At 34.3% G+C, this 14,797-nt stretch overlaps 1 protein-coding gene across 2 annotated transcripts in view; it reads right to left on the bottom strand.

The window, feature by feature from the left end:
- The window catches only part of LOC118272509 (low affinity immunoglobulin epsilon Fc receptor), a 95,894-nt gene that overhangs the window by 12,345 nt on the left and 68,752 nt on the right, over positions 1-14,797 (bottom strand). For both annotated transcript variants that reach the window (XM_035589068.2, XM_035589069.2), the window contains one exon: positions 2,983-3,083. In XM_035589068.2, coding sequence (XP_035444961.1) covers positions 2,983-3,083 — 101 coding nt within the window. The remainder of the gene's footprint in view (positions 1-2,982; positions 3,084-14,797) is intronic.

Here is a 14,797-nt window from a genome sequence, read left to right as displayed (position 1 = left end):
CAATAAATAAAACATTACACACACATGCAAAGTATCTGATCGTATTTGACAAAACGTCAAAATCGATAGACATTGCGATGATATTCTCACGTCTTATATGAAAAGAGTTTTATAAAAGAGTTTTGTTTGAGTTTGAGTTAAATAAAAATTATCCTTGAACGTATGTTAAGTGGTATTGTAAATTAAATCGTATATGGTTGAATTTCGACCACTAGGCGACCACTAGTAAAGTTAATTCAGTAAGTCTGACAAGACGCCTTCCTCTATAGTCTCGAATTCTTTAGTTTTAGTCTAGTTTTTTCTGGTCTTTCAAGAAACAGGGTGAATTTTTTGCTGTCATAAAAATCTATTCAATAAATACTTTAAGATATTTGTGCAACACAGTTGTGCAGAAGTGACGCGATGTTTAACGAGTTATTCAGATAGAACCGGTCAGTTATGTCACACAGATTGCCTGACCCACTGGCAGTTATGTACATTGTACATCTCATTTTCTACTAACACACAAAACTAGAAATTTCCACGTTTGCATAGTATTGTATTTGTATTCATTGGCCAAGTTTTCTCCTCGGAGGTCGTAGATCAACGAGAACTATAAAATTATGCATTCGGGGTTATAGTATAGTGAACGTAATTTTTGCAACGTCACGCTTTTTATCCCCACACGTTACGTCACGAAACGAAATGCCGCTATACATTGTGCATCCACTTTTCACCATTTGTGTTATATGTCCCATGTAATGAGTGGGTCATTTTTGTCCATTCAAAATTTTGTCTTGAACCTATTGTAATACAAGTTGTATGTATAAATCTGAGGGCTTGGGCTTAGTTATTTGTGCTAAGAATTTCCCTGTTACGTGCCTACCCATTGCTCAATCGGAAAATCTAAAGGTCTTGTGAGATCGTTGCAAAAACGAAATATAATACTACGCCTTTTAAGCGTAGATAGAGCTAAGATGTAATTACTAATTACTTGTAACATCCTGCTTTAAAGTTTCTTATCACGCAAACAAATTGAATATCTTTAAACACCCAGAACTTTGTGGTCGGCAACTAGATACGTCTTCGACCAATACGCCAATTACCGGCCCTAATCAAAAAGAAATTAACAGTTAATTGAACCAATTTTAAAACATATTTTCACTTACATGTAACACCCATACAACGTACGAGTATATTATTTAGCGAAAGAGAAAGCTGCGATCTATCAACACTCCACGCGGTGTTACGTCACCGTCGTCATCGCACAGATGCGTACGCGCAGCCTTCGGGCGTCCGCACCAAATGACAAATCGATTCCGTTAATTTGCTTTTGAATGTATGACTAATTATATTCTGGGGAATCTAGGTAATTATGCTTCAAGATTTTACGTGAAGTGGGTTGTTAAATGTTGAAAGTTAATGGATCAAGTATAATAGAATGCAACCTTTTTGGTTTTGTTTTGTAAAGTATTGTACTGGAACTTGATTGAATCTTTGTTAATCTAAAGCCTTCATACAGTTTGATGTTTTCCCGATTCATATTATTTACGGTTACAATTCATTCATCATAAACACATCTATTGCATAAAGTTTCTACAAATGTACGAGTATAAAGTATTAAGTAGGACAACACAAGATTATAGTATACCAGCAACAAAATTATACATGTACCATCGTCTAGATATGTTTTTAATATCCGGCTTCCTTTTTCCTTAAACAAATTTGGTGATATAACTAACGCAATGTTCGAATCTCATCTAATCGTAAAACTTCCGCGGCTTGTGAAACGCCTGGGCAGATTCTCAAGTCTTACTAATTAATGAACGATTGCGAAATTTAAAAGTTGATTTTGCAGTCAATACGATGCAGGTTGGACTTCAAGATTTATGATTTGTATTTCCTTCTCTATTCTAATTTAATTTTTTTGTGTTAATGTAATCGTATTCTCTGAAGATGCCATTTTAAAGAATGCTTTTTTAAATGGACAAGTAATTTCAACTATCACGAATACTTTATGTTGTAAGTAGTAATTACCATGTAAAAGGGCTTTTAATATTTTAATATAACTGTCTACTCTGAACCTAATTCTTTTACGAGTAGATGTATAGAAGAGAAACCTAACCTAACTGTTCACGTTGCGTCATTTGACGATAACATGCATTCGTCAAAAACAATAGGCAGGTTTAATGTCGCTACGTGGACATTAGAAGAAGTTTTTCACCAACTACATGACTGCTGTTAGTAGGAATGCAATATGCAGGTACCTAATATTATTGTACAACGATATTATCTAAACAATGCGGTTATGTCGGCTTGAATACTGATAATGCATACTTGATACCGAGCTTGAAGGCTTTGTGCTAAGGCCATACTTTACTTACATTATTTGCTAATAACTAGTTAACATGAAGAGTTAGCTTCAAGTACTAATTTGGATTTTTTTTAGTAACATATTAAAGTGGAAGAATAGGAAGGCATCTAGGTACAAATAAAGGTGCAATCACGGTAAGGTAAAGGATATAATAATCTATGTTTTGTTGGTACATGAGAAATAGAAAACTCATTGTGTCTTACGTAGATTTGCACTCCAGCATACTACGGGTTAAGCTACAACCAACAATGGCCAAGATATTGTTAGATTGTAATTAATGAGTGCGTGGACTGCGTAGTACTATGTAGGTGTGTTGTTATTTATTGCACAGCTCCGCAGGTGTTGATTGTACTCTTGTTTCTTGGTGCATTGTTTGCAAGAAGTCATGTACCCTTAGTACGAGTTTGCTTTGAAACTAATCTAAATAAGAGAGCATTCAGCTTTCTGATTGGTTGGTTTATTCGACCCGGCCGATCAGAGCGCTCTCGATTACTTTAAACGTAAAGCAAACTCATACTAAAGGTACTGAATATTTAACAAAGTTACAGCTTGATATAAAAGGGTGTCCATTATGTATTTGAAAGTTTCTAGGAAAATCTTCGACTCTATTATACAATTAGGGTTCTTACCTTAAAGAAGATACCGAGGTAATATTTCTTCTCTCCAGATTTGAGTAGAGGCATTGTCCACCGCGTCACGCCGAGGTCGTCATCGTTACAGCTTGAACATTCTGCGAACAAGAAGACATCATTCAATTAGTGGGTCAAAGATGACATAATATGCAAATTACCAAATGACAAATCAATCGATTGAAAAGGACAGCTTAATTAATAACGTTGAAAAAATGCGAGTCGCATCCTTGTGTGCCAAAACGATCCAAAACCAATCAAATAAATGGATTAAAAGATTTATTTTGGAAATCTAATCAATTTAATCTCCAATGCGACAGATGTTTTATCAATGCAGGCAATTATACCGATACAAATTGATACACAAGAATCTGAATGTTTCCGAAAATAGGTAATTTGATTTTATGAGGTCAAAGCTCCATTAATAGGTAATCTAATTTTGGATTAAAAATGTCAAAAATGTATTAATTATAACTCATAATGGGACTCATAAAGGAACATATTTTTAGCATTTTGATTGATTGATTGATTTAGTTCGAAAATATGAAAAATAAAAAGGTCAAGTTTAAATATTTTCTGGTGATCGTTTCCTCTCGTTTCCCTAATAAATCTCATGTAACAGCTTGCCAATTAACTTTAATGACTAAGGAGATCAGACATTTATTTGACTAATGATTCGATATTAAAGGATCGAAGAATCGATTTGGCAAAACGATGCGTTATCGATTTCGTAACTCGACCTTCTTGAATCGGTGTGTAATAAAGTGTTGTGTTAGGTCGCTCGAGATTGCGTGAGTCCCGTAATGGGGCATAAATGGGACGTTTATGGAAACCTGTTATAATGACAAAGTGCCGTCAAGTGTTTCTGTTACATGAGTACTTGAGTACATGATACATACGGCTAATAACGTAGAAAGTTTGTATGTAAGAGAATTATTTGTGTTATTATCATGTTATGGTTTTGTTTGTTGTTGGCTCTGTTTCGTGTGTTGTGTAACAGTGATTGAGTTTCTATGGAAGTACGGTTACGATGTATGTAATCACGTAGTTAGGTGATGTGTAACACGCAACCACATGCTTTGAATCGCAGGGATTACTTCGTGAAGCGTTATAGAGCATAATTCTATGCTATAGGTACTCGTACACAGATATATTCATGAAATATTTTATTGTTCAAGTAAGATATGAGTGATGCAGTTACGCCCGAATATAGAAATACTACTCAATTTTAAGTTGTACTTAAATATCGTGCTATCTCTGACATTTTATAAAGAATTGCTAGCGACAGAACTAGTCTTGAATGCGTCTTAAAATTGAGTAGCGTTTGAGTATTTGGACAATAGTGAGATGCATTTAGGTACTACTTATTTAACATAATATTAACACTCCTGTCTTACCCTTCTATGGGGCAACATATAACATATACAACGTCGCGAAGTGTCAAAGATATGTTATAAAGGTCAACAAGCTTATTGTTCTACCCCGGATGTATCTACTTACGTCAAAATTCTGTGCTACTACGGAAAATGACGAAATATTTGAATTTTTGAGGCTGTCATACATTTTTAAGTCTATGTTTCGCTAGTGAAGTATTTTCACCATCTATTTTCACTGGATTGTGCCAATAAACTTGTAGTAAATTGATCCACACGATGATGAACGAAAAACTCGCTATGATCGTTTTTTTTGCAACGTTTTTTCAGTTGCTGTGTTAGCACTTTAGCTAACTTTTTCACTGAAAAACTCGAAGATTTAGTGAAACTTCAGCAAAAACTGTTATCAGACCTAGTTCACTGTAACGTTAATAGGATGAGTTATGCAACATTATGGGTGTTTTGTTTTTTGCATTTAAGTGGGTCATCTGGTCTTTAGTACTGAGAAAAAAGTGATGCTAATCATTGTAAAAATACACTTAAACAAGTTGTTTAAAGTCTTTGCAGGAGACAAGAAAAATATCGTTTATTTTGATGTCACTTTCTGTATAATATGACGGAATTACCTCACTATATAAAATTGCATTTTTAATCGGTAAAATCTAGTCTATTAGGTATTCAAAATAACTTTGAAAAAACGACACCACATACTTAGTTGAACCAGATTAAACCAGTTTCAACTAACAAAAAATCGCATCAAGTTAAAAATACATGCAATAGGTATAAAATATACATAATTATCAATGCAACTATTAATATCAAGACTATTTTAATATTTTGCTTTTGTATCATGAATTAATTAAACGAAACAACATTGAAATGACCATGATTCAATTTGGAAGATTGAGAAATACATTTTAATTATTATATTGATGTATCTACATTAAAACTAATTTGAAAACTCCACGACCATTAGGCTGGCTATTTCTTCGGTCAGAAGATAAGCGTTGCCATTCAACGTGGTAATGCGGCCAGTCTTCTGGGAATGTTTCTGAGTGACAGAGATTTTTTTATTGGTTTATAGTTATAGTAAGTTGTACATATTTATTTATTACTTGTGATTACTTAATAAATTAGATATTAAACAAAGGAAATATAATAAATATAGTTAACCTCTTAACATTTTAATACCAACATGCGTATTGCGTAGTTTCATGTCATTATAAAATAAATAAAAATGGATGCTTAGTCATCGACAAAATTAACAAAATCTTTGTACCTCTATCTGTAGGAATGCGGCCTAACATGCGTTACTCTTCGCAAGTAACCTTTTCAAACTAGTTTTTATAATTTTAGCTCTACAATGTGCTTTAATATGTAAGATTTTCGTTCAAATTAAAAGTAGGCATGACCTACGAAATGAAGTCAAAAGAAGATGAAGTCAGTTGTACTGAAAGTCATTTCTATTATTGACTTAAGTATTCAATACAATCCAGGTATTTTGCACGAAACTGAACAGCAAATAGATAAATAGGGTATGTGACTAATTTTTATTTTAATGTCCATCTTGTAGATTATTTTAAAATTTCAGACACGTATTTTTTATTTTCCTACGGAAACAAATACTTTCGCAGATATATCGATTTGAAATATTGCGTGGCTTCTAGGTACATTTTATACGATGAAATGACGTATTTGCTCCCACTCCTAAAGTTTGATTAGTTTTATTTACAAAAAGTATTGTTATCTTTAAAATACGTGTCTAATACTTTTTTATTACCTTACTGACGGACTAATTTAGATTTTTAATTTTCTCACCCCGTCATCATCCCTATTGTGTCCACAATTTTAGTACATAGCAAAAGATACATATCATGTATTAGTTATACAGACAGTAGTTAGACATAATAGCTGTTACGTATTCAAAGATATTAATAACTTTTTAATTTCAATCAAACAGTAGCCCTGGGGCGAGATCAAATATTTGAGTGCCCACATACATCGATTAAAATGAAACTCTAATTAAATTCTTGCATATTTATGAATATCTCTTGGGTTCTTCAAATTTCTTTTGTGACCAGTACATTGGCTAATGTGTGTTACCCATCGCACCTGCTTAAAATCATGTCTTCTTGACATTTAGTACATATTTCATGTGAAGAAACTATGCACAAAGGTCAACTAATACGTCTATTCTTGTTTCAAAATGTTGTAGATAAACAAACATAAGGATCATTAAGTTGTATTAGTATATAACATGAAGTTAGAGGTCATCTATTCGTGTGCGTTAAGTGTTTAAGTTAAAGTTAGAAATAGTGCGTTTTCTCACTTCATTTTGATGCAACCTGCCATTCAATTGCGGTTAATTATTAGCACATGTTTGTCGTTTTTAATTGACGTGCCAATAATTTTATATTAAAGAGAGATTGAATTGAGTTTGTAATTACTTTTATGTGGTCAGGCTTTCCTTTTTCTTTATAATAGGTCCTCATTAAAAGTCTTTAAATCACCCTCCACATTGCACACACCTTTAAATTCTTTTATTTCATTTTTCGTGTCAACAAAGTGCATTTTTTATTGATGATTGATTGATGGGTCGTATGGACCACACCTTAAATTCTTTATTGATTCGAAAATAAAATGTCCAATGCATTGTATTCAGAGATAAAGATTTTATATTGTTCTCATGCGGACGTGATGGCATTTCAGTTACCAAAAAGGAATAATAACCCGCCAGACGGTTCTCGAAAGTTATTGGGAATTTTTGCATTACCTAAGATGACGTTTACTGAAAATGATTCGTCTCTTCTTTGAAATTCTTAGTCATGAACTCACGACCCTCTTTCTCTTGAGCCAATCATTATGATCAAGGTCTTACAATGACCTTGTGGTCTAAGAAACAAGGATGTCTATGTTGTGGGCTCTTAATTTTATTATATTTTACTTGATTTTGTTGTCAGACTAGGACACTAAATTGGTATGTCCTTGTCGCAGTTTCACGCAATATGTGTTAATTCTTCTGTCTTGAAAAAAGCAACATTTAGTGTTGCTATTTGAATAGGCAGTAAGATATAACAAGATTCTTCATTTGGAAAGGAAGATACAAATAGAAGATTACAAATATATACAACGATTTATCATTTTAGAGCTGCACCCTTTAAACTGGCTGAGAATTATTTATTTACTAGTTACTTCCGCGTGGTTTTACTCGGCTCTATATATAATATTAGTATATCTTTTTTTTATTTATTCACTTAATGCAAACCTTTCTTATGTAAAGGAGGCACATAATCCAATAGTCGACTGTTGATGATTACAAGTATGATTAGTTCCTGTAAACTGTAAACACAGTACCTGCTTTGTTCAAGCCATTCAAGCTGTTGCCAATAGGGCTTTGGTAGCTGACGGTGGCGGTGTTCTCTATCAGGGCCAACACCAGGACGAGGCCGCTGAAGAACTGCTTTTTGCACATCATTGTGGGTCACTTTGGCACTGTTTCTTTAAAGATTTACTTACTCACAAAATTACACACCTATATCTGTATAAACAGACTACGTTCGTCAGTCTCGCTTGCCCTAATGAGGTGATACCGGTAAGGTTCCCCTAACAACCATCAAATAAAACATTAACAATACTAGAAGGATTTCCGTCCGTAACTCGGTCAGCGGTTAAAATTCCTAAGTTACTGTAAACATTATAGTATGATCTTGGAATTTTGTCGGTAATTCCGCTATCTAACTAATGATCGAGTATTAATTATGTATGTACGAAACAGTTTCCGGTAGGCCGTGGATCGTGGATGGTATTTGGATTTTCTTCCTTCATACTTCGCGGATGGCATAATATATATATTATTTTATACAGTTTGAAGGATACACGCATGATGCTGCATTAGATTAGATCATTTCCGACGCGGAACGTCATTACCATATTCGTATTTTTCCATTCCAAGATGATCCATATTAATGGAGTGGGGTGTATTTTTATTACGATGACACTTGCTCCTACTAATGTGATTTATTTTGGTAGAGATACATAATGTATCATGTTTAATGTGTTAATGTATCGCCATTAAGTATGTATATTGCATTCGAATGTAAGACTGAATACTTAAAAAGCGAACATGGAAATTAGACAGTCGCTTGCAACCAGTTAATCTAGAAGTCACTGGTGGTGGCCTATATTTAGTAGTGGATATCTTCTGCTTGGTATGATAATGACGAACATAGTATTTTCCATTGTGTCCGAAAATATTATGGTATTATGCTATGCTTCGGCACGAATGGGTCGGCTCGATCGAAGTGATACTCACAGAAAACCGACTTGAAACAACGCTTGCGTTGTGTTTCGTTGTGAGGCTGAAGTTACCCGAAGCACAATTACTCCCTTTTCCAACCTCCCAATCCCCGATTCCACAACATAACTTAAATTCCTAACCGACAAGAGGCCGGCAACGCACTTGTAACGCCTCTGGTGTTTCGGGTGTCCATGTGCGGCGGCGATTTCTTTATTGAAATAAGTATGCAAAAGATCCTCGACGTTTCTTAACTGTTACGTCTCTAGTAATTAATTACGTTACGATACTGAAACACAAATTAAGCCAAGATAAGAAGATAGCATATAGCCACCAGGCAATCTAGGCACCTGTTCAAATGTTTCCACACGAAGGAAAATTAATTTTAGGCCCTAATTTATTTTGGTAAATTGTGTGCAACATTCCAACGTCCAAGATGGCTGACTGCGGATGATAAATGACTAGAATCCGCTGGATGTTGGATGCAACATTAAATCAGGGTAATCTAACACATTCGCGCGTGTGCTACTTCACGATATTTCCATTGCATTGTGCAAGACAAAAACATTGCGTCTGCAAGATTTTTTGTGATGTAATAAACAATTAGGTACATGTTGGTATTATGTTTTTGAAATTGCAATTTCTGTTTTTCTTGTCAGTTAATTATACCTATATCAAGTTTCTTAAAAAAAAAACTACTGACTTTTCCTTCATTTATAATTATGATGTATTTTATTCTATGCGAATTTTGGTTATTGAATTTTAATCCTTAATATTAATTTTATTTAAAACATCTACCCATGTTCGTTCGTTTTAAATGTCATTCGCCATTTATTGTGTAAGTCAATTTATCTATTTATATTTACATAACTAGTGTTGCTATGTAGATGAGGCTCTTCGGATGCTGACTTTGTAGGATAAAGTAGCACATAAGACTCACATTAAGACTGTATTAAACTTAATACGTATTAATTAATTTAATAATTGCTATTCATTAAAGTAGGAACAAAGTATATTTCCTGTACATAATACCTAACGACCGGTGACAGTACGCACGTGGTACAATCACCCTATAGAATGTAAAAGGTATGACCTTAACCAACCAAAAGTGCATTGGAATAACAATATCACTTGCACAAGCAATTGCAAAAAAAAGAACACGAAATGCAGAAATGTCACATTTTCAAAAAGGTTGATTGAACTATAAACGACCGAGTTCCTTGTCTATGACGCATTGGGTCTTCTTTTTTTTGATATTCGATTTTTTATTTAAATCCGACATTTTAAATTTGGAATTAAGAAAAAAAAAGTTGTCCATTTTATGCCGTGTCCTCTCCTTGGTTAGCTCATTATGTCAAGTCTTTGGTATTAATAGAATTAAATTACAATATCATATGTCATACTGCATACATGTATTTAAAGACAAGAATTATAATTATTAGTACGTTTATAAACCGGTTATAAAACCGAATTATTGAAACCGAAAGTGTTGTAAAGATACGTGAATTTATTAACACCGATGTTTCGGCCTACGAAACGTTTTATTTTAATGGATTTTCGCGTAAATGCCAAACGATCGAGGTATGAGTATGAATTCTGCTAGTACTTGGACATTACTAAATACATAACGTGAAGAAATATGTATGAAAATATGATGATGTACATACATACACTCGCTTTAATAAGCAACCTGTTCAGCTATTCGGCTAATGAATGTATCCGTTTCACTGACATTGAAATATTCAGTACGTTGCATTGAAAATGTTTTGTTCAAACAAGATCGCTAACTAATTCTAGGACCTCTAAAAACGAAAGCTTTGCGGCATCTGGTTCCTGTACCAGACAACCTCAGGTCTCATTAATGCTCGTTCAATTAAATGCTCATCGATACCGGTGCAGTACTGATTAAATTTCCGTTCCAAGGTGTTTGGAGTGGTTGCGAAATGTATCGGTAATTCATCACGCGAGGGCCGTCGATGTCCGGCTACGTTTCATAGGATATCAACATTTCCCTCGAGCTCGTCCGCAGACGAAGAGAAACTACACGGACACTCATGTATTACACCTTATTTATAGCGCAACAAAATTCATTTTTCAATAAGCATTTATTTACAACTCTCTAAATTGGCATGCCCATGTTTATTACGCCGATTAGGATTATTTGCTTGTAAAATCAATAAAAAACCATAAACATATGTCACAAGTTAATGTCAAGGTTGAACTATATAATAATTAACGCCAAATACTCGATAATCAACTTTTTGTGAAGCCAATAAATACATTAAGAGAAAATAAAAAAATAAAAACATGCAAACGTATTTATGTCCCATAGACTTTATCAAATGCTTACACTGAGATAATAATCACGTTTCGCACACACAGACACCTCATTGGCAAGCGGAGACTAAAGTTACGTACGAAAGCTAAACGATCCGAGTTCGAAGTTGCGCGTGCGACTCGACGCATGCGCTCTGCGCGGTCGTGCCGGTTCTACTAAGGCAGTCGACAATGATAAACGTAAAGCCTTTATGCAACCTTCGGATTGAAAGCCACATTTTTGTGGTCAAGCGCGATCTAACGAAGATGGCGCAAACGATCGACCCGTGAAGTGAAGCTACGTTCCAAATGACCTTTAGAAGGTTTGACTATGTTTTTGATTGCTTATGTAAGCCTGTAGTGGAGCGGTTAAGGTTGGATTCATTTAGAAGTATGTGAGGCTTGTTAGACCATAGTTTCTATTTGTTTATGCTAATTAGATGTAGGCAGGCCGAAATTGTCACATTCAAATTCCATTCTCTATTTTAGGAATTAGGTATAAGACAAAGAACAACCTAATACCTACCTACATTACATACAATAATCTAAAAATATAATCATATACACGTATAAATGAAAAGGCTTCTGAAACATGAGATTGTGTTGTAATTGAATCTTTTGGAGTATTTATGATGAATTGAATGATATTATTTTCACAATGGCAGACTGGTAGCGTTTATTTTTAGTGTCGTGAGTCGTGACTATCACTTCCTCACTTCTTTGGTCTAGATCTATTATAGACAGAAATTAGTGCTACACCAGACACGATACTTGATTGAATTGACGAACAGACTTTGTGACTGAATCGTCGAGTTTTTATTTTCGCGCAAATTAGTGACGTTGTGTCTATCGCAGCGTCGAGTACCGAAATGACAACAATTTTTTATTTCGCAGATACAAAATGGCACGTATGTTTATGGCTTTAGATAAGAATAAGTACAATAAAAACGTTTGATTTAATTATTCACATTTGTTTTCTGATACAATACGCTCTGTCAATAAAGCTACATAATTGACAGACTCAAGTTTAAAGTTTTTAGTTTATAATATATTTTCTATCAGGGTAACAGAGGTTTCTCTAGTCTAGATAACCTAACATTACATGTCTTACTTACTATATTTACAGGTATTCATTATTTATCATAGATTGCTTGGTATTTTCAGAATATTTCAGATTAAAGTCATTTAAAGCATTAACTGCCAAAACAAAACTATTGAAGGTAAATCCTCCGTTAAAAATTTTAAACGTCACGGGGGTCACCAGTGACCGACGTTAAGAGCGGAGGATTTGTCTTCAACAGTTTTCTTTTGGCAGTCAAAGACTTAAGCGTCGGTCGCCAGTGTCTAGCGTGGCGGTTAACGTGTTAAAGAACCCTGTCATTAATTTAAAAAATAGGTTAGTGTAGCGTACTGTCCATATAATATAAATCCGTATCCCACCAGTAAGAATTGAAGTCGCACAACTCACAAAGGAATAAAAATTGGCGCAACTTCCATCAACGATTACAAAAAAAGGTTAAAAATTCCGGGACGTCGCCGTCGTTAAAAAGACAGCCAAGGAAACCTGCATTATACTGAGTACTGAGATCATTAACCGACAAAGGACAAGGTCTAGACCGAAGACCTAGTCTTAGTGCGTCTACCTGCGAGCTTTGTACTAAAAGAATTTTTGTTACTTTCATTAAGAATAAGTATAATGTATGGAGCCAATTACTCATTGTTCGAGGCGAATCGAATACCTATGGGTTGAATGAACTGATGGTCTTTTGTAAAATGGAATATTGTCTGCTTGGAAGTAAGTTAATATAATTTTTAAAGCACTATAGACGCAGAGTAACTTATATTTTAGTAAATAAAAATATTAGCCAAGCTATGGTAATTGATGAAGTCTACAGATAAAGTTATTGATGAAATAAACATTGGTTTATTAAAAAAAAGTCTATGTGTGGCAATCCCCACATTAGGATTTTCTCCTGTGTCGTGGGTGCGTTTACAAACATACAAGTTCACATACACATGACACCCAGACCCGTAACAACAATGTTTGGATCGCACAAAGACTTGCTCCAGTCTACTATATTAATCTAAGGAACTAAATAAATTCTTAATTTTCTACTAGATCAAATATCTGAATTAAGCCACGGTTTTAAATAGTGATCTAAAACTGATTTAAAATTATAAAACATTTCAATGAAACTAGATTGGATTGGTCTCAGAAAAAATATTCACGTTGCAAAATATGGAATTCCTTAGATTCTCGGGCTACAGTTTTGTAATGTTCACATGTGACGTGCGAGGCTGATTTAAACCAATCTATGAAAATATAATTAGACGGTGAATGAAAAGAAGAATATGAAAAGTTAAAACAAAATATGAAAAATCACGACATAGTATACCTATGTTTGCCGCGGACAACGTTAAAGGTTACCGGGGCTCCGGCTCAAAGCAGGAGAAGGAACGAGGTGGTTTTTAGTCAGTAAGAGTCTGATACTCCCTCCCGCCTCACCCAAGGTGGGAAAAGTCAATGGATGATATTCCACCCTCAAAAAAAAAGTATACCTATGTTTAGGTATGTGTGTGTGTATGTGTGTGTGTGTGTGTGTGGAGATGTCGTCGGCGTCACGGCTTCAGTGTCACGCTAAGTATCGCCTCGCCGTGCTTCGTCACGCCACGCATTACAAATTCTAATCATACTAGACACCTTTACTGACAAGCGTGCCGCGTGTGAACCATCACTAAAGCATATTAAGAAAATTAAAGCAGGATGAGGGTTGAAAATGTATGTTGCAAAAGGATTTTGGTTTTAAAAGAGCTATTACGAAGATTTTGAGGTTAGTGTAGGCGTAGATTTAGTGTTGAGCTTATAAAGGAAACGATTCAGGGTACTTTATACCATCTTACAGTATATTTTCCAAAAGAAATCTCTAGTTTTTGGTCTTTAAGTAAACATGTATTTTTTCACTTATTACAGCTTACTTTTATTTCTTTAATACGCTTGTTCCCTTTCATTAATTTATTCGCCGCAGTATGAATCACAATACTTTATAACAAAACGCGAAAGTTAACCTGAAAAACCTTACGATACCTGCAAGTTTGGTAAAGGTTTTTACCCACTTATACATCCATATGTCTACATGTATAAGCTTGAGTATAAAGCATAAAGCTTGCTAGCAAGAACAGTAGCACTTTACAAACATATTGCTAACGTACCGGTACATCATATCGACACCACCAATTTATACTACGCTAACTCGAAATTTGGAAAAAACTTTTTTTATGCCAAGTTGCTTAAAATGTGTGTTTACATACGTCATAAAAAAATTGAGAAGAAATATGCAAAAATAAGAAAGTTACAAATCTTATAAAACGCTAAGTAAAGGTACTTTTTGAAATCACTCGATTTATATTACGCCAACTATTATTAGCGGAGTGTGCGCGGGGATCACTTTGGTCAAAGTCCGTGCAACACTGCACTAACTCATAGTTAGCGTAGTTTAGTGCGTTCGTGTGTATACTTGTTCGTTTGTAAAATGAACGACTTAGCGACTCTTACATAGTAAATACTTATGTGTTAACGTATTAATTAGTTTATTAATGGTACGTTGACTATTCTTTTTGTAAGTAAGTACATGTTCTTTATAAAAATATTGAAATAAGCATCAGATGATTGATCATGCACTACGACCTCCCGTACTACACTACGCTAACATAAGTTAGACGTGTATAAGATGGAACATTTTTTTGATGAATTACGTTTATATACGGCTAACTTGCGCTAAATCAAAAAATAGAAATAATTAAGGAAATATAAATATGAGATATTACAATGAAT

The sequence above is a fragment of the Spodoptera frugiperda genome, chromosome 4 (genome assembly GCF_023101765.2).
Source record: "Spodoptera frugiperda isolate SF20-4 chromosome 4, AGI-APGP_CSIRO_Sfru_2.0, whole genome shotgun sequence".
Classification (NCBI taxonomy): domain Eukaryota; kingdom Metazoa; phylum Arthropoda; class Insecta; order Lepidoptera; family Noctuidae; genus Spodoptera; species Spodoptera frugiperda.
This window is presented reverse-complemented; position numbering and strand designations above follow the sequence as displayed.